This window comes from Periplaneta americana, chromosome 9, assembly GCF_040183065.1.
Source record: "Periplaneta americana isolate PAMFEO1 chromosome 9, P.americana_PAMFEO1_priV1, whole genome shotgun sequence".
Taxonomy (NCBI): Eukaryota; Metazoa; Arthropoda; class Insecta; order Blattodea; family Blattidae; genus Periplaneta; species Periplaneta americana.
The window spans coordinates 98,353,267-98,379,187 of record NC_091125.1 but is presented as its reverse complement, the minus strand read 5'-3'; the positions used below and the strand labels follow the sequence as shown (position 1 = coordinate 98,379,187).

Below are 25,921 nucleotides of genomic sequence, written 5' to 3'. Positions count from 1 at the left end.
TTATGTATTTGCTTACTTATTGAGTTACTTCGTTACTTACTTATTTACATATTTATTTACTTATTTACTTAATTATTTATTAATTTATTTGTTTGTCTTTTAATGTGAATGTTTAATAATGAATTCTTTGTATATCTACTTGTTTATTCCTGTGCTTTTTTACATCTGTGACCGCATAAGCTCTCCAGGTATGTTTTCCGCCTTCCCGGAAAGCCCCGCGTGTTCCGGGAAGCCGCAACTATGAAACAAAAACAACGGAAACCAATTATCCGCCGCGAGATATAAAGTCGCAAGATTCGCAGGCCTCGCCACATCTCGATCATCATGAAGCAAGAACTGCTCATCTTACTCCTGCTGGCCTGCTCCCTCGTCTCAGGCGCGCCAGCGGAATCAGGTAAGTAGGTAGTAATGCTTCCAAACAACCTTTAATAATCATCGAGACCCTGAAATGACGATAATAAAGTACTTCTAAAATGCAAATGAACAGAAAACCCCTCTCTTTAGAAAGTAGGCCTTCAAAAAATTGCAAACTTTTTTTTATAGATTTATTCGCAATACGGAGATAATATGACAACAATAAAATGAAAATGGGAGAGAAATCCCAAGTACAAATTCGACGAAACCTGTGCTTTGTTCGCTTTTCCCACCTCGAACCACAACAATCTGCTGCAAGTGAAATTCCAGTACTTTAAGGAGGGATAAAAGAGACGTTTTAAAAATGAAGGGTTATTGAGAGACGTTGCAATTATAATATAACGATAAGAGGACAAAGAAGAAAGAAAAATTACAAGGCAAACTCAAACACAGCGTGTACCTATGCAGTTGATACAGAGTCTTCAAATAACTCCAAAAATTATATATATTATTATAATGTACCGATGTACATATGATATTTCCATGCAGATATTCTGCGTCATCATACGATGAAAGAGTAATGGAACGGAGAAAAATCCTCTCCGGCGCCAGGATTTGAACCCGGGTTTTCAGCTCTACGTGCTGACGCTTTATCCACTAAGCCACACCGGATTCTACCCCGGCGTCGGAAGAATAGTCTCAGTTTTAAGTTCCAACTCTTGGGTTCCCTCTGGTGGCCGCCCTCTGCACTACGTCATAGATATCTATGAACCTAGGACCGAAGTCCACACATGTGCATGGAAATATCATATGTACTTCGGTACATTATAATAATATATATGATATGCGTAAATCACTTCGTGATTTAAGACGGCGCTTATTCCGTCGGATCCCGCCAACTAGTCACTCATTACGAGTGCATCTCAGCACATGTGTGGACTTCAGTCCTAGGTTCATAGATATCTATAACGTAGTGCAGAGGGCGGCCACCAGAGGGAACCCAAGAGTTGGAACTTAAAACTGAGACGATTCTTCCGACGCCGGGGTAGAATCCGGTGTGGCTTAGTGGATAAAGCGTCAGCACGTAGAGCTGAAAACCCGGGTTCAAATCCCGGTGCCAGAGAGAATTTTTCTCCGTTCCATTACTCTTTCATCGTCCAAAAATTATACTCAAACTTGTCTTGACTCAAAACCTTAATGAATTCAATGAAATGAGTTTAATTTTAACACTCTAGTAAAATAAATGTCTGCTCTTTATTTCAGCATGAAACGCCTATGCTCAAGGGTCAAGTGGATAAAACGCCGTATTTATTCGTATATTAGATCCCTTTCTTGACGTGATAAGGTTTTATAATTCGGTCTGCCGAATGGGGTGTAGGATAGAAAAGTTGGCGTAACGAAATTCCGCAGGAGTTTGAAGCGTTCGTACGATAGGAAGTTCCTGACGGATTCCTTTAACGTGTTTCTTATTTGTTATTACATGCAACCATAGTTTAATGAAGATTGATATATCATTTAGTTTTAATGTGTAAACTTTATATTACTTGCAATATGCGTTCATATGGTAATAACTTAATTTTGACCATTGTTTTCTACGTCTTCAGTAAATGGCGCTTGGCCCACTATGGTTCTGAACCCTTCAAATAACTTAAATAGTGATACAGCATATTATATAGTGATTGTAATTATATTTCTTTCTTTCTTTCTTTCGAAAATATACGAATTCACGACCTCTTATGTACCATTGCCATGGAATGAATAAATGTGTTTTTTCTTCCTACTCAAAATATTTATATTTTGCACATAGGAGTTACTCCAGGAACAGCAACGCTATAATCTGAGGCGGTGCTGAAAATGTATTGTATTGATATTTTAAAAGTCTAGTATATCCTTAAATATCAGTCCTATCAAAATTTTGCATGGAATAAAACTTATCGGAAATAATTTTTAAAGAAACTTTTGTTATATAACATTTTCCACAAAAAGCAATAATAATAACAACAACAACAATAATAATAATAATAATAATAATTTATTTTAGCTGGCAGAATTAAGGCCGTAAGGCCTTCTCTTCCACTCAACCAGCAAAAAGTATATATACATATGCATGAACTTACAAAGAATTCAACAATTTGATTTAGATGAGTTACATGTATACAAGAGTTATTTACGAACTAAAGAACAAAATACTATGAACTATTAATTAAACACTGAAATAAACTGTGTAGCAGAATTAAGCTAAAATACATAGAATGTTAATATATTTCAAACAATATTAGATAATATAAAGAGATTATTATGAGACAATTTTGAAAATACAGCACTATCAGGATGATGTCTAAAGAAAGAAGTAACAATGTAGTCAGTGATAGTTTAAATCAGTATGATTGGAGTGAAATGCTAATAAGGTTATCTTTTAAGGTGTTTTTAAAGATGTTTATTGTCTTGCAGCCCTTAATACTTTGTGACAAGGAATTCCATTGACGCGAGATGGATACTGTAAAAGATGTTCTATGAAGAGGTATACTTAGCGTGCCACAGATAAGTGATCTGGTATTTACGTCGTGGTTAGAGTATAGATAATACGCGAGATATTTCGATTTATCTAATTCAGGCCCATTTAAATAAAATATTTTGAGTGCTATATAGCCTAAAATCTAAGTTAAAACGAACTTAATTTATATTTCAATTTTCATCGAAATTCGTTCAGCCATTATCGCGTGAAAAGGTAACAAACATCCAAACAGACAGACAAGACAGACAGATATACAAACAAAATTTTCAAAAAACCGATTTCCGGTTTCAGGATGGTTAATTTTACATGTTAACACCAATTATTTTTGGATAATCGAAAATTACCAGAAAAATATTGGCTACAGATTTATTATTAGTATAGATTAAATATTATGTAAACTTTTCAATTTAAATCTAAATAAATAATAATTATTAAAACACAACACACAACTTGCATTACCTTTCATTCTCAACCATATTCATAATCCTTATACATACGAAACAGTCCGTTAAAAGTCTAAATATAACAATAGGCTAACATCCAATCGAGAGCATATCATTTTCACGTAGCTACAGGAATCCTTTTTCACGTCATACAATTTCGTCTTGTTTGTAATTAAATTGATCTTAAACTCACTAGACAAATATCTCATCGTTCTAAGTAAAGCGTCTCATAACGCTAGAAATAACTTATGTGTACCCCAAGTTTAGAAATATAGATCTAATCGTGGGATAACGCAAAAAGGAACATTTATAAGAAAAAAAATCTATGTCTGAGGCGGGTTTCGATTCTACAGTCAGAGAAAGTCAAAATTGCGCCATAACCATTATTGTGTACTTCAGAGTCATGAAGATAATTCGAAACTCTAAATTTTCTTGGAATATAAAAGTCTTGTTTTTATTTTAATTACCCTTGTATTAAAATTCCAGTCGTTGGTTTCATTACCGGATAGAAACAGATTATCTACCTATAACCCCATTTCCTCTTAACCTGGACCGCAAAAACATCCGTAATGGTGAGGATTAAGCGGAATTAATAAACCTGCTGCAACACGCGGCACAAATAGCAAGGAGCTTAAGTCGAAAAATGGGACCAGTAGCGTACAACCAACTACAAAGTGAAAAATTTACATTTTAGCCTGTTGCGCTTCTGTAAGAAGAATAAAAGAGTGTGCATCTTACCACAAACGTCAGTTATTTTACACCAGACAACTGTGAGTTTAGTGCAAGATGTCTTCTCTTTTTTTTTCATTCAAATTCTATGCCTCGGCGACTCTAACTTCAAATTATTTTAAATGTTTGGGAAAAAAAATAACTAAGAGAAAACGCAAATTCAGTACTTTAAATACAAAACACAAAACACTGCACACTTTATAAATAAAAGAGAAGCAGACGTTAAATGGCGTATATCCTCTACCAGAATCTTGGTTAATATATTCAGTTAAATATGCGTCAAATCACTTACATTGGATCTCGGAAGTTATAATCTGAAGATGTCGGCTCTTACCTGAAAAAAAAACACAGTAAGAATGGGATCATCCATCGCTGTGGAGTAATGATTAGCATGTCTGACCTAGAAACGAGCGGGTCCGAGTTCAAATACCTGTATGCCTTCGCAGAGATGAGAAGTGAACTTGCTAAGCTGAAAATCAAAGGAAACATAACTTATCGTTCAGTTTCGATGTCTAAGTGGAATCTTACCCCAAATATTTTCAGAGAATTTGTAGTGGATCATGAGTTGATTATTATAGAATTGAAAATCTCTTGATACAAAGAATCAGTTCGGAGATATAAAGCACTCAAATTTACGGAGCTAGATCTTTCTCCCCAGAACACATGAGCATCAAAGAGTACCTTTTCGTAAATTAACTTTGCAGTGTATTAAGTTATTCTGTATTACAGCTAATTTCTTTTCGCAGAACACGTCCGCATCGCAAGAGCAACCTGTGACCTGGCGAGCATTCAAATTGCAGGATTCAAAGCCGGTGACAGCCTCTGTGCGGCTCACTGTCTGGCCATGCGCAGGGGCTTCAGAGGAGGACACTGCAAAAAAGGCGTCTGCCACTGCCGGAAGTGACATCACTCCAACCCACAGCATTAAAATCATTTCTACTTGAAAATTGTTTTTTTTTTTTGTCTCTGTACAACTGTAACAAAATAAATAATAAATATTAAAGCAAGTTAACAAAAGCGTTTGACTGAAGTTCAATGCTACATTTGTAAATTAAATATAATTCATTAAAAACTTGGTTTGGTTCGGTTCGGCCTGGCTTTACTTTGCTTTCCGAGGAATAGAGCTGGAAAGAACATAGGCTCACATTGGCCCGTTGTGCATACTTACGTGCGATGATTATTTCCATTGTGACGGGTGGCATTAGTGAGACCGACGGTAAGAGCGAGGCCATCTTGCTTCATCCGTCACAAAGCCAGGTCTCATCCCTTGACCAGTACCTGATAAATCCCATAACTTCGAACCCCAAGCCATTAAATCCTATATCAGTATCGGAGACCCGTATTCTCTACAAGACTTCACCCAATCCCATAACTCCAAGCCCCAAGCCCTTAAATCCTATATCAATATCGGAGTCCCGTGTTTTCTCCAAGACTTCAGCCCATGTCATTACTCCAAACCCGGAGCTCTTAAATCATATAGGCTTATCAGTATTGGAGACCCGTATTTTGTCCAAGACTTCACTCCATCCCATAACTCCAAGCAATTAATCCTATATCAGTGTCGAAGAACCGTATTTTCTCCAAGATTTCACTCCATCCCACTACTCAAACCCGTTAAATCCTATATCAGTATCGAAGAACCGTATTTTCTCCAAGATTTCACCCCATCCCACAACTCCAAGCCCTTAAATCCTATATCGGTATCAGACACTAGTATTTTGTCCAAGACTCCACTCCATCCCATAACTCCAAGCCCTTAAGTCCTATATCAGTATTGGAGACTCGCATTTTCTTCAAGACTTCACCCCAGCCCATACTTCCATTCCCTTAAATCCTATATCAATATCGGAGACCCGTATTTGCTCCAAGTCTTCACCCCGCCCATCACTCCATGCCCTTAAATCCCATATCAGTACCGGAGACCCGTATTTTCTCAAAGTCATCACCCCATCCCATAACTCCATGCCCTTAAATCCCATATCACTATCGCAGACCCGTATTTCTGCAAGACTTCACCTCAGCCCATAATTCCATGCCCTTAAATCCCATATCAGTACCGGAGACCCGTATTTTCTCTAAGACTTCACCCCAGCCCATAATTCCATGCCCTTAAATCCCATATCAGTACTGGAGACCCGTATTTTCTCCAAGACTTCACCCCAGCACATAACTCCATGCCCTTAAATCCCATATCAGTACCGAAGACCCGTATTTTTTGCAAGACTTCACCTCAGCCTATAATTCCATGCCCTTAAATACCATATCAGTACCGAAGACCCGTATTTTTTGCAAGACTTCACCTCAGCCCACAATTCCATGCTCTTAAATGCCATATTTTCTACAAGTCTTCTTCACCCATCTCATAGCTCCATGCCCTTAAATCCCATATCAGTATCGGAGACCCGTATTTTCTTCAAGACTTCATCCCATCCAATATCTCCAAGCCCTAAGTCCTTAAATCCTGTCAATATCGGAGACCCGTATTTTAAACAAAGACTACATCATCCCATAATTCCAAGCCCCAAGTCCTTAAATCCTATATTTGTATAGGAGACCTGTATTTTCGTCCAAAACTTCACCCAATTCATTCAGTCCGATATCCATTCCGTCATTATTCCAGCAGGGATGTCAAGGTCAAGAGCACGTGAGCGACTCTACGTGCTATCAAGCGCTCACAGGTTGTAATGAATCTATTCTGTATGCAGTAGCAGTGAACGAGAAGGGGTAAGTAAAATGAACTCTATTGGCCTACCACTGCAAGTTGAATTAAACTGATCTTAAGTAATAGATAAAGTGTTACACTCATACAAGAACACAAGAAATGAAAGCATGTTTTGCAGTATATACCTCCCTAATAAATGCAATGAATTATAAAATAGTAGGCTACAATAAATAATAAACATAGCTTCTCCTTAACTTATACAGTTTCAGATAATCAATTAATTGTTATTATGATTATCTAATAATGCACTCAGTACATGAACACTACTTTTCTGTTTTAACTTATACGAAAGGAAAAGAAATCATAGGACATTCTGAATTGGTAAAATTATTTAACAGGCCTACAAAATATAATAAATATATATTCTCTTTAACTTAAGCGGTTTTACATAATGAGACCTATATAATTTGCTTAATTATTTTACGTAACTGTTACATAATCATGTACTATTTATATGACCATCATACTTCTAGAAACAAATTTAGATTCCAGGCTTCTCGCCTAATTCAGGAGTGCTTTTTCTGCTTTTTGCCGACATCAACCTTCTTATGTCCGATGAAATTATGTTTCCTGAGCAAAATAATTTCTAATGGAAGACCTGAATTGGCATAATTCCAAGTCCATTGAAGTACATTTTTCAGGACAGAAAAAAAACTATAGAGAGTTGCAATATGAGAATTGAAAAAAAATTTATGTATGACTCAAAATCACAGGCTTGGAGTCGGACTTGGGATATTCTTCTTTACAGATGTTAGCCTATGTAAAACAATTTGTCAGGTAAAAGTCTAATTCGGTAAATTTTCGACTTTGGATGTTTGTCAATTCAGATATTTAATTGTAACTGTAATGGTATATATTACGGGTCTGATGAGTAAGGATCACAAAACAAATCCAACTTGGGTTCGAGCAGGAACTTTTCCCAGAGATTTTTTTAAAACATTGCAGTATTTTACACTGTTGAGCACGGAGTTCAATGACTGAAGGAGTTTAAATTATAAAAATTGTGCTGTAAGCTCTGTGACATTCAGAATAAAACCTTCATCTAAAAGCTTTCAACATCAATTAAGTCACAAATTAATTGATTCTTTCCTTGCGATCTCAAATTCAAAAGTTCAGATGTTCGAAAATACCATTCAGAAACTTAAGTTCTTCGATCCATGTAGAGTCAACTATTTCTGAAATTTGTCAATTTTTCTATTACAAATTCTGATAAATATTCACCCAATTCAAAAAATCTGGACAGAACGTTCTCTTGGCTTAACCAAAGGACATCGGAATGGTAAGAATCATCGTCAAACGTACAATTTATGTAAGGAAATATGGGCAATTTATAGATCCAAATCGTAACTCACATGTTACGAGTCTACGCCATTAGCAACACATCCTTTTGTTTGTACTTTATTCTGTAAACATAAATAAAATGCTGTGAGAAAGAAGCTCTACAATACATCACATACATTTACTACTATTTAATGTCAATAAAAAGAACCAAATTTGAATACATCATTCTGTAGGTGGACTAATAATTTCAGATGTTCGACACTACATCTCTTTGTAACTAATTTCCACAACCAAACAAAGAGTATCACCTCCACTTTCAATATATGAGAAGTCAAGACTCCAGTCAGCGTGCAAATTAAACGCACGACTTATACCTCATTGTGTAATGTATAGCCCTTGTGTTCACTAGTGACTTGTACCTGTGTACCTTACGTGCGGTGAGGAACGCTTGCGCTCAAGTTGACATCACTGTAAAATCCGTAGCATCCGCCGGCTAGCGACTCGAAGACGCACGGAGGAGTTGGTCTAGGAATAGATCGAGTATTAGCGCAATAGATGTTCTGTATTGCAGTTGGGTGACCAGACGTCCTCTTTTGTCCGGACATGTCCTTCTTTTTACGCCTTTGTCCGGGGTCCGGGCTGATTTTTTAAAAATGAAGAAAATATGTCCTCCTTTTCGTAACTTCTATGCTTGACATTATGAAATTATCTGATTTGACGCCTTTTTCAAGTAATTTCCTGTAGGTGGTAGCAACATCGACGGAAAATATTATTTGCCAACGATCATCACTCTCTTTGCTTCTTGTTATGGTCGTTGCTCACAGATAGCTAGTAAATAGAGAGATCGAGGTGCGAATGTGGATCCGTTTCCGCATTCTCGCCTCGCAGTATGCCCATTCTGCTTTGTGTAGCTAAGATTCGACATGTTTTCATGTGCACGAAATCGGACTTCCTAAACCACGCGGTTCTAAAAGTATTAGTATAATATAGGCCTAAGCCTAAATCTCAATAGATATTTTCTGTCCTCTTTAATAATTATAATTCCCTTGACTTTCATATGTAGCTAACTGTAAAGTCATTATCAAGTTTTATCATAAGTATTTTGTAATCTACAGTATATATATAATTTGAACTGGTAATGGAAATTACGGGAAAACGGCTGAATGGATTTTAATGAGTGACCCCTCATTTTTATGTCTGGCATCGAAAGTTTTTCGGAAAAGTAGTAGTTTTCAGTGAAATGTCAATTTTCGTACATAATTTTCCTATTTTCCAAAATCCATCTGTTCTCAGTTTTGAGAACTAATTTTATTGAATCACGGCCGACTCGATTGAATTTCAGAACAAAACACACACTACAATAAACAATAGGCTATTACACAAAGGCCATGACCTGCAGATTGCCGACATATTTAGAGCTCAATTCAATTTGTTATTAAAAACTGATTCTGCAGTGTATAATTTTCTGAGTACAGCTGTGTATTGGATATTCAAATCTACGAAACTTGAGGTGGGTTGATGACATTATTACCATTAGAAATTAAATATTATTATAGTTAATATCATGATGCGTCTGTTTTTCATTAATTGTAGGCTACATAATATTGATGCTATATTGATGACATGAAAGTGAAACGTTTTGTGGTTATATCAGTAAATGTAGAGAATATCTTAATTTAGATCTTCATTTCTATAATTTACTGAGTGACTGCTATATATAACTACAAAACTTAAGTAAGATACTAATATTGTTATTAAAAATTAAATATTTTTATACTTATTAACCCAGTGTGGTTGGGTCTTTTTCATATACTTAATGGCGGTATAGTGTAGATATCGATATGTGTCATTGTCTTCAGTATTGGCTCGAGAGAGCGCAAAAATTACAGTTCCTAAGGAAAGATAAAAAGGTATTACTTACTGATAAAGAAAGAGGCCTAGAAAATTTTGTAGTTTCTGGATCAATTTAGCAAGATCTCTTAGCAGGATAAAATGATTTTACGCTCTACATTTCAAGTTCTACATGCAGCAGCTATACGAAAATGCTATTGTTCGAAAGCTTAGCAAATCTGACATTTTTTTAACTTTTGCCTACAATCCACAATGACCTGAAATATCTACTGCTATCGTCCTGACATTGATACTTGCGTTTTCGCGTTGAAACTCAAAAACTGAAGTTGGATAGGTTCAAGAAAAAGTATTTGGCCTAAAAAAATCCAATCAGAGGGAGTATGTTTCATTATTATGGAAGCAAATAACTATCAAAAAGACAAATATTCTTCGTTGAAAATAAATCTAAAAAGTTTTATTTGAACGTCTAACGAACTTAGTTTGCAGCAGCATTTGCTGCACAAGCCACTAGTAAAATAGATACTGACGAAATTTAACATATGAAGAGTCCACTGCAAGAATGATTGATGTCATTTTCGTGTCGAAAATGAACCAAGACTCTCAATGCATAGCTTAAGACATACAGAATGTACATAGAGAGTTATATGGCATTAACACTGATAGTCATTGTCCAGTAATGATCGGAAAATCACAGTTAAGCATTGAGCGCTAAGCATTTCAAGCTTTCAATTGCTTCTCCTGCAAAATGTATTCCAAATGACAACCAACATTCTTGCAGTGGACTCTTCATATAATATAAGCCTAAGCCGAAATCTAGGTACATATTTTCTGTCCTCTTTCTTACGAACAATGTCCTCCTTTTTGAAACTTTGTGTCCTCTTTATTCTTCATCAATAAAAAAGTAAAAATCAGAATCGTACGGAGGGTACTTATCGAGTGAAGCAGTGTTACATTTAGAGGATACCTTTTCTGAGAAAGTAATCGTTTGTGACTAATTCGGTATTCGAATCTTTTGTTATTATTTATTCATGGACTAAGCTGTTAAAATCTACACAGTTATAGTACTTTCACCCTGTTTGTATAGATCTATGTGTTTGTTTGTTTGTGTGTGTGTGTGTGTGTGTGTGTGTGTGTGTGTGTGTGTGTGTGTGTGTGTGTGTGTGAAAGAGAAATAAGCACTGGATCTACATTCTACGGTTTTTGAAAGCTTGAAAGCAATGCGTAATGTGTTAGATAGTGGAGCCGGCTTAGCCGAACAACACAGTGCAACTCAACTCGTTCCATCACGGGTGTAAAAAAGCCTCTTTTGGCTTAAGTGCACGCTCCATATCCCAATTGTTAAGCACCTCTATTCTTTTATCACCTCTGTCTCGTGTCGAGGTCGTACAACTTACCTTGAATAAAATGTACATAATCATGGGAAGAATCGGGCTAAAGGAGTTTGTTTGTGGAATAAAATTTGTTTTATTGATGTATACGGGGACACCCAGAGAAACCAACTTCTCCGTTCTTGTTCAGCAAAATTATCGCTCTAATCAGCACGGGAGTCGAACTTGATTCACTGTGAAGCTTGCGTTCTAGCACTGTACTACCGGAAGGCATGCATCATGTGGTAAGCGTTTCGCGCACAATTTATAAACCAATATTTCGTTACCGAGGCTGTATTTAATTGAGGATAAGAATAAGGTGTTAATTTTCGCAATTGATGAACCATCTGACGTGAAACAGCTGGAAAAAGATATTGACAGTTGTTTCGAAACGCACAGACATAAGCTGCACAAATACACCAAAAACATACAACAGCCGCATAAATAATTCTGTATACGGCTCATTACTCATCTTATATGGCATGATCGCATTCTTTCATTGTGATTTACTGAGGAAGAAACGTAATTTTCAAGATCCGTTTCCGAGTGCGGAACACTTATCAAGGAGAATTCGTTGTTGATACTGACGGGTATATAAAGAAGAACACCAATGTAGGTGCCAACATTCACTCCGCGCTTGTTTCATTTATCTGCTCCATCATGAAGACCGTGGTCCTAATCTTTCTTCTGGTGACCTGCACGCTCGTTGCAAGCGCCCCTGCGGAAGAAGGTAATGTAACAATATTACGTACAGGTAACTTTAGAATTATTATCGTATGAGACCAAGATTTTATTTAATTCATTAAGTATGTGTATACTTACTGTTTTCTAGTTTACTCAACTGTCTATACCTTTATCATTTTCTTTGGTAAATAGTTGCAAATACTCTACTACCTTTTCTTATCCTCCTCCTACATCTTCATTATTATCATTATCATCGTCTCGTCAACAGAATAGATAAGTCTTCAATTTTTTCAAGTTTTTATATGAATTCATATTTATAACTTTATACTCATTAAATTTAACATTACATAACAATCAAAGTATTAAAACCAAGTACAAAAAAGTATTCTTAAGTAGCAATATCTCTTAAATGTCTGTTTTTATTCGATTCAGAAGCTTTTATCATCGACTCTGCTCTCGAAAAACCTGAAAGTTGGAATTTATAAAACAGTTTTATTACCGGTTGTTCTGAATGGTTGTGAAACTTGGACTCTCAATTTGAGAGAGAAACAGAGATTAACGCTGTTCGAAAATAAGGTGCTTAGCCAAATATTTGGGACTAAGAGGGATGAAGTTACAGTACAATGGAGAAAGTTAGACAACGCAGAACTGTACGCATTATATTCTACAAATGACATAATTAAGAACATTAAATCCACACGTTTGAGATAGGCAGGGCATGTAGCACGTATGGGTGAATCCAAAAATTCGTATGGAGAGTTAGTTGGGAGGCCGGAGTGAAGAAGACCTTTGGGGAGGACGAGACGTAGATGGGAGGTTAATATTAAAATAGATTTGAGGGAGGTGGGATATGATGGTAGAGACTGGATTAATCTTGCTCAGGATAGGAAACGATTGCGAGCTTATGTGAGGGCGGCAATGAACCTCTGGGCTCCTTAAAGCCATAGGTAAGTAAGAAACCTATATGTATATTGTTGCGGCATTGTAAGAAAACACATATTAACTCAGATTCAAAGAAATTAATTAAAACTATTGGCATAGCGAGTAGATTCTCAGCCAGGCGTCAGGATCTTGACTTTGTTACTACAACTTTTCTCTCTCAGCTCGACGACTAATATGCTATTGGTTCGGGAATTAAAAAACAATTAAGTATCAACAAATGTGTTGCATTCTGTTGACAGTATTGTTTTAAATGTAATTCTTTAAGTATTCCGACTTAAGAGATAATTTTAAACACATTATTTTCTTTAAAATGGCAACGAATGCAAACAAAATTTTGAGTATTAGGTACTAATCAAAGTTAGGCAAAGTTTGTCCACCGTACAGTACTTCTGTTACTTTAGAATGCAATCCAATTTGATATAGGTACATTAAATAATTGTCAATTAGTAATATACAGAAGACCTTGCCCAGAAACGTTTTCTTTGGTAGTTACAAGCCTTGATATGTGTAATTAGGTTGCTTTCTTTATTACATACATAAATCAAAGATATCTATTATTAGCTATCCAACCCAAGAACCATACTAATGGTCTACGCCGCACAGTGGTCAAAAATCCATATTTAGGAGGACAACAGCGGAAAAATGACATGTAAAAAAATGAAATAAAACCCATAAATTATCTTTCATATATAACTGAGTAACACTCAATTGACTATCTTAATCAGCGGAGGTGGCTGCAGAGCGAGATAAGAAGCCGGTAACATTCCACATTTCGCCACCCAGCATTCTTACTCAGCAAGCGCCGCGAGTCTGTCGTTTTCTTTGTGCTGTAACTCTGTTGTAAGTGGTCGATTCCATTCATATTTGGTACCAACGTGTCATGTAGTTTTTTTAGGTATGTAACGCTGTTTGTTTTTATTACATTTAATGTTATTACAGCATATCAATTTAGCATGAATGGACACGGAACAAAATAAAAATATAACAATTGAGTGGAGACTTTGCTAAGGTAGAGGGGGGGGGGGGAAACTTCTGTTTCGTCCCAAAATGATTTTTTTTTCACTTCCTCCAGTATTATCTCTATTTTAAATCCAGTCTTAAAATGCGCAGTTTTGCGGAAGTAATAAATTATGAACACTATTCTTTCGAGTTGCAGTAGTGCAATTTTTCTCGGTTGTAGTTATTTAAATATATGTGAACCGAATCTGCTTCCGAAGTACAATTCAGGCAATTCAAGATGACAGCTTGTTAATTATGTATCAAATAGGCTTCCCGAGTGCCAAAAAGGTATAATAGTACCAAAAATGTTAAATTTTTCCCATAAGATAATTTATCGTTGGAGAGCAAGAGTATAAAAAATATGCGTTTTTTTTAAGGAAATGGACATTGGCTTAGTAAGCTACCTATTAAACTAAGTAATGGAAATTTATAGAAAACGTACCCCTGGAAAAAGTCGTGGTTGCCCAACAAAACTTTTCCATTACAGCAAATATGAGGTCGAAACAAAGACAATCCAGAGAATTAGAGCTTGTATACAAAACAACTTTACTACCTGTAACTACTGCATAAACTTTTATAACAATCTGTTTAGACAGAAGAAAAGTTACAAATTTTGTCTAAATGCATTCCCCTGTGAGGTCCACTTCTCCTTATACCAACGTAAACAGAGTTTTTACACAAAGCAAATGTACTAAGTGTAACTACTGTATAACATTTCATAAAAATCTGTTAGATCGAAAAAAGTTACTAATTTTGTCTAATTGCGCCTCCTTATAAAAGGATAGTTTCACTCAGAACAACGTAATGAGAGCTTGTATACAAAACATATAGCTAATGGTACCTGTAAATACTGTGTAAAATTTCATAAAAATATATTAGGTAGGAGAAAAGTTACTAATTTTGTCTAACTGCGCCCCCTATAATGGGTAGTTTCCCTTATACCAACGTAATCAGAGCTTTTATACAAAACATATATGCTACCTGTAACTACTGTGTAAAATGTCATAAAAATCTGTTAGTTAGCTGAAAAGTTATTAGTTTGTCCCGCTAAATTTGCAACCTAGAAAAGACCAAATACACATTAATGTATAGGTGTGTAAGGTTCTTTTAATCCAGCATAATTTCACTGATTAGAATTGGCATAATATGTGTAAATACGTTGGCTTCAACCAATCGCATATCATCAGTCATGTAATATTGTTTTGGACTGGTAAGGTTCTGGGCTTGCATGGACATTAGACTGATTAAGGGGACATGGTAAATCATTTTGTAAGTATAAGCTGATACGTTGCCATAGTGGTGTTTGTAAATGCATCACTAGCTGGCCTCGAATTCATGGCCTATGCTCTGAAACCTCTTGGCTTGGCTTGGCTCAACTATTCGAAGCCCGGAACCGAAGCGGATCTTTACACTTAGACTTGCTTTAGCCTATTGTCCAGGTAGCCTGGGTGGAATTCGTGAATGCGATTCTAACAGATGGGTCAGCATGCCTCTGTCATGAGAGGGCCGGCTTCTATCCTCGGACAATATCTAATAAGCTCCAGTCGGAGCCCCAAGCCCTTCCTACATCAGCCTTTGTAACGGCTACTTTCTCCATCACAAGTCCCATCACGACCTAACCGGAGATCGAACCCGGACCACCTTGATGGAAGACCAGCGTGCTAACGTGTGAGCCTCAGATGTTAGGCTTATTTCTGATAAGCAGTACCTACAGACAGTTACTGTGCTTTTTTTATTTTCTTGTTATCATGAAAAGATTTACATTTAGAGAACTTGCTGATACGTATTCGATTTTTGAAAGAGCAAATGTAAATGGAAGAAAAGCTCCAAGGCTTTAGTAGCTAAAATACAGGGTGAGTCATAATTGTGTAGTATAAAGTTGTGCAGAGTATTCTATACTAAAAATGAAACATTTTTTTTTTTCATATAAACTTATGGTCGTGCCCACCTCATTATGTAGATAATGACTGGAACAGTTAGAAAAGACAGCAACTGCTTTTCTGAGAGTGTTTTTAATGACGTGGTTATATATATTGCAAGTTCACAGAAGATGCTCTAAATGTCGACCATTCACTTCACAACACAATTTCCATCCTCCTCCGCCAAGAATGTCTTGCTCTTTGAACAATTCCCCGAATTGTATTTCCTGCAGCCACAATTGCATATGCTCTCTCATGGCGTGTCGTTGAGGGTAAAATATAGTCGCGTCGCTCTTATTTCCGGCAGCTAATCACGTTGCAGGTAGACTACATTTAAACGTGTGCGTCTTGTCATTCGCTGTTGATGACGTCATGCACTTCCTAAGGCTCGATAAATATAATCGCCAGCCATTTTGGCTCTTTCGTTGGCGTTCGCAGAAAGCATGCGAGGACATTTTGCCCCTGAACTATTTGCTCAATTACAGTGCGTTTGATTTATTATCATAGGAGCTACGACATGTGCGGCAAATAGATTCCTCTTCTGGTAGCTCGGCAACAAAAGAACAAAAATGGCGAAAGATACTACCTACCTAGACTTTATAGAGCCTTCACTTCCTAAGACGTAAGCAAAGAGGAGGAGTCACGCCGGTAATAACAGCGACGCGACTATAGTCCCTTCATCTGACCCCACAAACAGAAATCGCAGGGACTGAGTTCAGGCGATCGCTTCGGCCATACAGCAGGCCCGTTGCGTCCACTCATCTGCCTGGATACCGTTTATTCAAATGACGTTTCACCGCACGATGGTAATGCGTATATGCTTCATCTTGAAGCAGTCAAGTGTCCAACCGTGTTGACAGTGGTACCGTTTGTTGTGGTAGTTCAGTCTGTAGAACGCGCAAATACTCAGCACTGTTGGCTTATTGTAGCGTTTTTGTCTCTTCAATAACAGTAATTTTCTATTTACTGTGTACTGTAAAGTGTCGCCTGAGCGATTGATGCATGAATAGCTCCGACTTTAAATTCTCTTGGAATATCAATATCTTGTTTTCATTTTAATTCCCTTTGTATTAAAAATTCCAGTCGTTGGTTTCATTACCGGATAGAAACAGATTATCTACCCATAATCCCATTTCCTCTTAAGCCTGCACCGCAAAAACATCCGTAATGGTGAGGATTAAGAGGAATTAATAAACCTGCTGCAACACGCGGCACAAATAGCAAGGAGCTTAAGTCGAAAAAATGTGACCAGCAGCGTACAACCAACTACAAAGTGAAAAATTCACATTTTAGCTGTTGCGCTTCTGTAAGAAGAATAAAAGAGTGTGCATCTTACCACAAACGTCTGTTATTTTGCACCGGACAACTGCGAGTTTAGTGCAAGATGTCTTCTTTTTTTCATTGAAATTCTATGCCTCAGCGACTCTTACTTCACATCATTTTAAATGTTTAGGAAAAAAATGACTAAGAAGAAAACATTTCAAAAATGCAAACTTAATATAATTTAAATACAAAACACAAAACATAGCATACTTTATAAATAGAAAAGAAGCTGAAGTTAAATGGCGCATATCCCCTACCACAACCTTGGCTAATATTCAGTTAAATATGTTTCAAATCACTCACGTTGGATCTGGACAGTTATAATCTGAAGATGTCGACTCTTACCTGAAACAAACAAAAATAGAGTAAGACTGGGATCGTCAACCGCTGTGGATTAACGATTAGCATATCTGACCATGAAACAAGCGGGTCCGGGTTCAAATCCTGGTTGGGAAAAATTATCTGGTTCACGGCGCAGCGTCCTGTAAATGCCTTTGCTTAGTGGTCCAACGAAAAATAAACCTATATAAACATACGTGGCTATTATAGCTTCTATAATTATTCATTTTTACTAGTGATGTGGGATATAATCGATTAATCGATTAATTTCTATTTCAAGATTAATCGATAAAAATGTTTAATCGAATAATCGAGTCGATTAAAATTAATCGATTGTATTTGATATTAATTAATATTTTGTTAATACAAACTCATAGTAAAAATTACGATTATATTCGTCTATCAGAAATTGCTTACTTGAAACAAAATAATACCGTTATTTTGTAACTGCAAAGCAAGTAGCATGTAGCATAGGGCAAATCTTTGCACAAACACTTCAGAAAGAGGTTAAGATATGAGGAGAGTGACCTGGTCTATCCCTATTGAAAGTTAAAACACAATTAAGTTGCTCAGCTCGTCTTCCTAGCATATGAAATACATACATTTCTGGAATCCGCCTTCCTCATTCCTTAGCCATGGCTAGCCTGTGTGCAAGTGAGAGAATAACTATCTTCTTCTCTTTCTAAAATTTTGTAACCCGATTAAATAAGGGCCAGTCTGCTGTTCTTTTATTGTTTCTTTACCGAGTTTCTACATGAAGCTTGTGTGCTTAGTTTGCTAAAGAAATAATTCTGATTTCTGTGGTCTCTGAGATAAGTGAAAACTCCATTATGTCATAGGCCTACGAGAATTTGAGAAGTCAGCTCGGAGAAACATTTGGATTTAAATTGAATGATCGTGGAAAAGTGCTTGAGAGGAAAAAAAAATTCGTGTTTAGTAATGCAGGAAACAATGTTACTAAACGCATAGCAGCACTTAATTCGGAACATGTGAATGCACTCACATGTTTAAAATCAAGCATGAAGCAGTATTAACTAGGTGAGTCTTAATAGGTCGTCCATGGGCTGTCGTGAAACGGATTTATTTATTAATCAACAACAGTGGTCTCAAGCTTAAGTCCATCGTACGCCTTCGTAGAGATGAGACGTGAATTGCTAGGCTGAAAAGGAAAGGGAACATAAGTTATCGTTTAGTTTCGTTGTCAAAGTGGTACCTTTCCCCATATACTTACAGCGAATTTGTAGCGGATAATGAGTTATTATGGAATTGAAAATTTCTTGATACAAAGAATCAGTTCGGAGATATAAAACACTAAACTTTACGGAGCTAGATATTTCTCTCCAGAACACATGAGCATCAAAGAGTACCTTTCCGTAAATTAACTTTGCAGTGTATTAAGTTATTCGGCATTATATCTAATTTCTTTTCGCAGAACATGTCCGCGTCGCAAGAGTATCCTGTGAACTGGGGACCATCCAAATTTATGGAATCAAAGCCGGTGACAGCCTCTGTGCGGTTCACTGTGTCACCATGGGCAAGGGCTTCAAAGGAGGATACTGCAGTAAAGGCGTCTGCCACTGCCACAAGTGAAATCACATCAACTCACATCGTTGAAATCATTTCTGCTTGAAAAATGTTTTTCTTTGTCTCCTTACAAATGTAACAAAATAAATAATACAACATATTAAACCAAGTTGATAAAAGCATTTGCCTGAAGTTTAATGCTACACTTGTAAATTTAATATAAATCAATAAAACCTTGGCTTGGTTCGGTTCGGTCTGCCTTTACTTTGCTTCCCGAGAAATAGAGCCTGGACAGAACCAAACACTTAGGCTCACAGTGGACCGTTGTGCGTACTTAAGTGCGCTGATTGCTTCCATTGCGACGGGTGGCATTCGTGAGACCGACGCTAAGAGGAGGGACATCTTCCCTCAGCCTCACAAAGCCAGGTCTTATCCCTTGGCCAGTACCTGACAAATCCCATATATTCGAGCCCCTAGCCATTAAATCCTATAACAGTATCGGAGACTCAAAGTTTCTCCAACACTTCACCCTATCCCATAATTACACCGAGATCCGTATTTTCTCCACGATGTCACCCAATCCCATAACGCCAAGCCCCAAAATCTTAAATCCTATATCAGTATTGGAGACCAGTATTTTCTTCCAAGACTTCGCCCCATCCCTTAACTACAAGCACTTAAATCATATATCAGTACGAAAAAAAGGATTTTGTCCATGACTTCACCCCATCCCATAACTCCAAACCCTTACATCCTGTATCAGTATCGAAGAATCGTATTTTGTCCAAGACTTCACACCATCCCATAATTCCAAGCCCTTAAATCCTATATCAGTATCGAACAACCGTATTTTCTCCAAGATTTCACCCCATGCCATAAATCCATGTCCTTAAACCCTATATCAGTATTGGAGACCTGCATTTTCTTCCAAGACTTCACCCCATCCCATAACTCCAAGCCCTTAAATCCTATATCAGTATCGAGGAACATTATTTTCTCCAAGATTTCACCCCATTCCATAACTCCATGTCCTTAAATCCTATATCAGTATCGAAGAAAAGTATTTTTTCCACGTTTTCACCCCATCCCATAACTCCATGTCATTAAATCCTATATCAGTATCGCAGACTCATATATTCTTCCAAGAATTCACCCCATCCCATAACTCCAAGCCCTCAAATCCTATATTGGTATCGAAGAATCGTATTTTCTTCCAAGACTACACCCCATCACATAACTCCAAGCCCTTAAATCCTATATCAGTATCGAAAAACCGTATTTTCAACAAGATTTCACCTCATCCGGTAACTCTATGTCCTTCAATCCTATATCAATATCGGAGACCCGTATTTTCTTCTAAGACTTCACCCCATCCCATAACTCCAAGCCCTTAAATCCTATATCAGTATCGAAGAACCGTAATTTCTTCGAAGATTTCACCCCATCCAATAACTCCATGTCCTTAAATCCTATATCAGTATCAGAGACCCGTATTTTCTTCCAAGACTTCACCCCATCATATAACTTAAGTCGTAAATCAGTATCGAAGAACCGTATTTTCTCCAAGATTTCACCCCATCCCATAACTCCATGTCCTTAATTTCTATATCAGTATCGAAGAACCATATTTTCTCCAAGATTTCACCCCATCCCATAACTCCATGTCTTTAAATCCTATATTAGTATCGGAGATCCGTATTTTCTCCAAGATTTCACCCCATCCCATAACTCCATGTCCTTAAATCCTATATCAGTATCGGAGATTCGTATTTTCTACAAAACTTCACTTCGTCCCATAGCTCCGAGTCTCAAGTCCTTAAATCCTATATCATCATTGGAACCCGTATTTTACTTCAAGCTTCATCCCATCCGATCCCATAACTCCAAGCCCTTAAATCCTATATCATTATCAGAGACCCGTATTTTCTCATAAGTCTTCACCCCATCCCCAATAGACGTGGAGTGAGGCTGACGTCATATTTCCCCTACTTACGGGTTCTGCAGGCCTGGTGTAAGGTGTAAAAATATTAAGACTTCGGTTTGAGCGTAAGTCCCCAGATTTCAACGACTGCTTGAATTTTTTTTACTGTAGCGCTCTCCAAATTAAGGGGGAGTAAAAGTACACAACAACAAACGATACGGCCCCAATGCGCAATCTACCTCATAGAACAATATTAGGTTGACGCATAAGTTCCTAGAGTTTGCTACATTACGTTGTTAGGAATTGTTTATCGTTAGTCATTTGGAGTGGGTGCTTGTAACTACGTCTTGAATTTTGCGCTATTTGTGGGCTAAAGAAGATGGAGTGCCAAGGGCAAACAAAAAGAAATTCCGAGATATTCTTCTGTTTAAGTTTAATAGAGGAGCTAAGGCAGCGGAGGCGACTCGAAACATATGTACTGTGTACAGGAAGAATGCCATCGAAGAAAGCACTAGAAGAATATGGTTCTCTTGTTTCAAAACACAACAGTTAGTATCCATCCACAGATGTTACGCTTCTGGAGGGATAAAGAAGGCGTCGTGTACTACGAATTTCTTACCAGGAATGTAACCATAACTGCCGACATGTATTGTGAACAACTCAGACGCCTTGCGGCCGCAATTAGAGAAAAATTACCGGGAAGACTGCATCGCGATAATGCACGCCCGCATTCCACTAACACGACGAAAGCAGCTATCAAGAAGTTTAGTTGGGAGGTGATTCCACATCCCCAAAACTCTCGCGATCTTTCGTCATTATATTTCCACTTTTTCTGTTCTCTATCCAACAAACTTCAAGAGAACTCCTTTGACAACGAAGATGCTTTACAAAATTGGCTTGACGGCTTCTTTAACTCTAAACCCGCAGATTTCTTTCGAAAAACTACCCTGGCTTTGGCAGAGAACCGTCGATAATGTAGGAAAATACATATATCACTGATTAATTTCTATTTTCTATTCATCTCAAATAAAAACTTCGAACTTTTGTATCAAACCAATAGTTCAAGAAAATATATGACAAATAAATCATTCGTAAAGTGATATGGGAACTGAAATGTTGAGGAATGAGTAGAACATGCCATGAGGTAATACGTATCATTTTCGTGAAAATCATTTTCTTCGCTCAATCATTTTATCTAATTCTACCGGGGAATTCCGTGTCTATTACTTACGTTGACAGCTGAAGGTTTGTAGGCAAGGACTTTCACTGTTAATAAGCAGGTTATATAGAACAGAATACCAATGTAAGAGCTAGTATAGACCTCGAGATTACATTAATTCATTTAGGTTTCCATCAATCACCACAGTCATCATTAAACAGTGGTTCTAATTTTCCTCTTATTGGGCTGTACATTCGTCCACAAGAGCCCAGTAGAGGGAGATGATATCATAGTTGTCAAATAATTATTTATTTATTTATTTATTTATTTATTTATTTATTTATTTATTTATTTATTTATTTATTTATTTATTTATTTATTTATTTATTTATTTATTTATTTATTTATTTATTTATTTCCGCATACAAATACTTATTTAATGAAGGGAAACATCTTTTTGGTAATAATAATAATAATTTCAGGTATTTGACACTGCTTCTCTTTGTACCCTAACTAAATAATTTCTACATACTAAACGAAGAGTATCACCTCCAGTTTCATTACTAGACTTCGTGGAATTGCCACGAGAATCGCAAGGTTTACTGCGCACGCAGTATACACTGTATGAGAAGGGGGCGTGGAAAGGATTGAGTATGCCTCTGATGTAGACACTGAGCAGTATACTGCGGTTACAATAAAACCTGTATCCTGCATTGAAGAAATATAATGAATGATCTTTGAAGTAGGAAATGTCTAAACATGTAAATACACAATTATTTTATAGTGAGATAGGGATTAACTCTTAAAATTTAATGTAAGATACATCATTCTTGAATATGTGCATTGCAGTGAAGAGTTACATACATTTTGAGCGACTGCAAAGTAATCTCCTCCGATGGTCACTTAAACAGTTTTTACATTGGGAAATGTAAGTTCAACATCACACGATGTAATACGTGCATATTTGAAGAACGGAAAGTTACTACTTTTTAGTACACCAACTTAAGACGTCTTGTCGTGACCTGATAGTACATCATTTATAATACGAAAGTTGTGAATAGGCAGAATTTTTAGCAATAATGTTTCTCAACTCACATTTCACTTTTTCTGAAATTAGTGAATTGTTATTTTGGATAACGGTATATGATACTTTATCCACTATATTAAGGGCTTCTGAGAGTTGTACTTTAGACGATTCTAATAGGATGATGCTTTTGGAATGAACAGAATGTCTTGAACAAAATCAATTAACAGAATATCTTCCAATAGCTGTTCAGAAGGCAATGATTTTATAGCTGCAACAGCGGAACTGTCTGTGCTATCCAATGCATCAATTACCTCCATTATTTTGCTGTAATGTTCTGCATAATAATTAACAGCATCCAACCACGTTCCCAAACGATCAAGACTGGCTGCGGGGGTAAGGGTATTCCAGGGGCAATTATTTGGAACATCAACACTCTCATTGTAGTATGGTTGATTGAATTCTTGTCTACACTGAACAAATGTTAAGCTTTGACTATTCCAACCACAGTAATGCAAAAACAAGCGCTTACATACATAGGTATACATTAGCTGTAGCTGCTCTATCTATTTGGACCGGTCACATCTCTTAACATGAACTGCTTATACTACGCGACCGGGCGGTAGATCACCTCCTCTATACTACCGTACATCGGCAACCTGATTGCATGCTGCTTGTGGCAATTCAACGAAGTCTATTCATTACATAAGAAGTCAAGAGTCCAGTCAGCCTGAAACTTATTTGTACGACTTCTACCTCAATATTTAATGTGTTCACCAGTGACTTGTACCTGTGTGCCTTACGTGCTCTGAACAGCGCATACGTCCGGTGACGAACGCTTGCTCTTTCGTTGACATCACTGAAAATTCCGCGACACACGGAGGAGTTGGTCTAGGACTTGCTCGAGTGCTAGCGCTATAGATCTTCTATTTGCAGTGATGAGTCGTAGTGCCCTCTAATGAAATTTAGTTTAACTCTATGGTTGCAAAATCAAAGTTTAAATTAGATACTATCGAAATATTGCGTAACTCTCTTCCTTGAATAGAAAGTGCTTGCTCAACTGGAGAAGCGCATTCATCAGCCAAGGTCATCTGGCAGGTATTACGACACGATAACGATTGGCGGAGGACGGGAATTCACCTAGCCTACTCTTCAATTACGTGCCGTTCCCTTTAATATAACATTCCAAAATTGTTTACATACACTTCCTATTGTAGGAGCTCAAATAATATAGCAATAACTACGGAGTGAACGATCTTGGATCCACACCGTCGAGGGCAAGATTCTTCTCATCTTAACGTCAATGACGACCCGGGTACATTCAGCCTCCTGTAAAATTGAGTTCCGGTTCATTCCGGGGCTAAAGGGGAGGCAGGAACATGGTGCTGACCACATTACCTCTTTCTAGCCGCCTTGGTTGCTCAGTTGGTACAGCCCCGGTTTACGACGACCGCGGACCAGAGTTCCAATCTCAGCGACGGCGGAGTTGTATTTGTGGTGGACAAAGCCAAGATTATGGCAGATCATCTCTGCATTCTTCCGTCTTTTCTTTTCATTCCATCAACACGCTCAACAGTTTCTATTTAATTATAATCTCCAACTCGAAAAATAAGACATCACCTACGTTTGCGTTACGTCGAATCTCTCTCTCTCTCTCTCTCTCTCTCTCTCTCTCTCTCTCTCTCTATATATATATATATATATATATATATATATATATCAGCGGTGACCAAAACTCGAACTGCAGTGATTACATGCGACAGACAGCCTATGAAGTAAGGAGACAAGGAAAGGTACCTACTTGGCATTAAAACTACAACCAGTGGTGGATCCTGTACTAACATCTTGATCAATCCCGCGGATAAAAATACCAAGCTTTGCTGTATCAGTAATGTCACTGCTGTCATCAAGAGCCAGTAAATAATATATGATTTTTCTTACTACTTTTTTTTAACCTTCCTCTGGAATGTAATCAGGAATTTTCTCAATTCTTCTTACGATTCATGGTCCAGAAATTCGTAGTTTTTTTTTTTTTTTCAAAATTAAAAACTTCTTATGGAGAAGTTATTTAAGCTATTTTAATCATACTCTTTTGAGACATTCTGTTCTATTAAAACGCTTTGGAGCACGAAATATTTCAAACCCCATTAGGTAGCTGACTTCCTTACATTTATTTATGCTCGACCATGCAGAAATGTAGTAATTATACACCTGGTAGCAGTCCTTTAATGCATGCCATTAAAGTACACCTACTCATTAAAGGTCAGGTCTTTCAGTCAATGACGACTCAGGTTACAACTGTTCAGCCAATGACAGGTCAGCTTTCTACCGTTATAAAACCGCAAGTATCGATTATTCTCGGATATGCAATCAAAAGAGAATTAGCGAAAAGTCACGGAGGCTGGAAATCCAATACTGTCGCAGAAGCTTATGTTCTGTTACTATAATAATTAGCGTTAATTGTAAATAATATTCAAATAAATTCAATTTGTCATCTCGTTTTTCAATGACTAATTTAATTTGAATGTTATCTCTGTAGGTTCTTATGGCCTAGCAAGGTCAATGTGGACATCTGTTCCTCGGAAAAAAAATCAATATTTTCGCTTCTGCGCACATCTCACAACATACGGGACATTGGTCAAGGTCAGATACAAAGAAAATTAATAATATCAAGTTAGAAATATAGTCGAGCATAAAAAGTCGTATGAAACTCGCCTATAATGGTAATTAAGAAGCTCGTATGAAAATTATGAAACTCGCTTGAGCTCGTTTCATAAATATCCATACTCGCTTCTTAATTACCTTCATTATAGGCTCGTTGCATA

General features: G+C 37.1%; 1 protein-coding gene across 1 annotated transcript; it reads left to right on the top strand.

Moving 5' to 3' along the window:
• Positions 1–236: 236 nt before the first annotated feature.
• On the top strand, positions 237–5,133 carry Def (Defensin). The gene is made up of 2 exons (XM_069835450.1): positions 237–394; positions 4,788–5,133. The coding sequence occupies exons 1-2, from the start codon at positions 325–327 to the stop codon at positions 4,943–4,945; spliced, it is 228 nt and encodes a 75-aa protein (XP_069691551.1). The 5' UTR covers positions 237–324; the 3' UTR covers positions 4,946–5,133.
• The last annotated feature ends 20,788 nt before the right edge of the window (positions 5,134–25,921 follow it).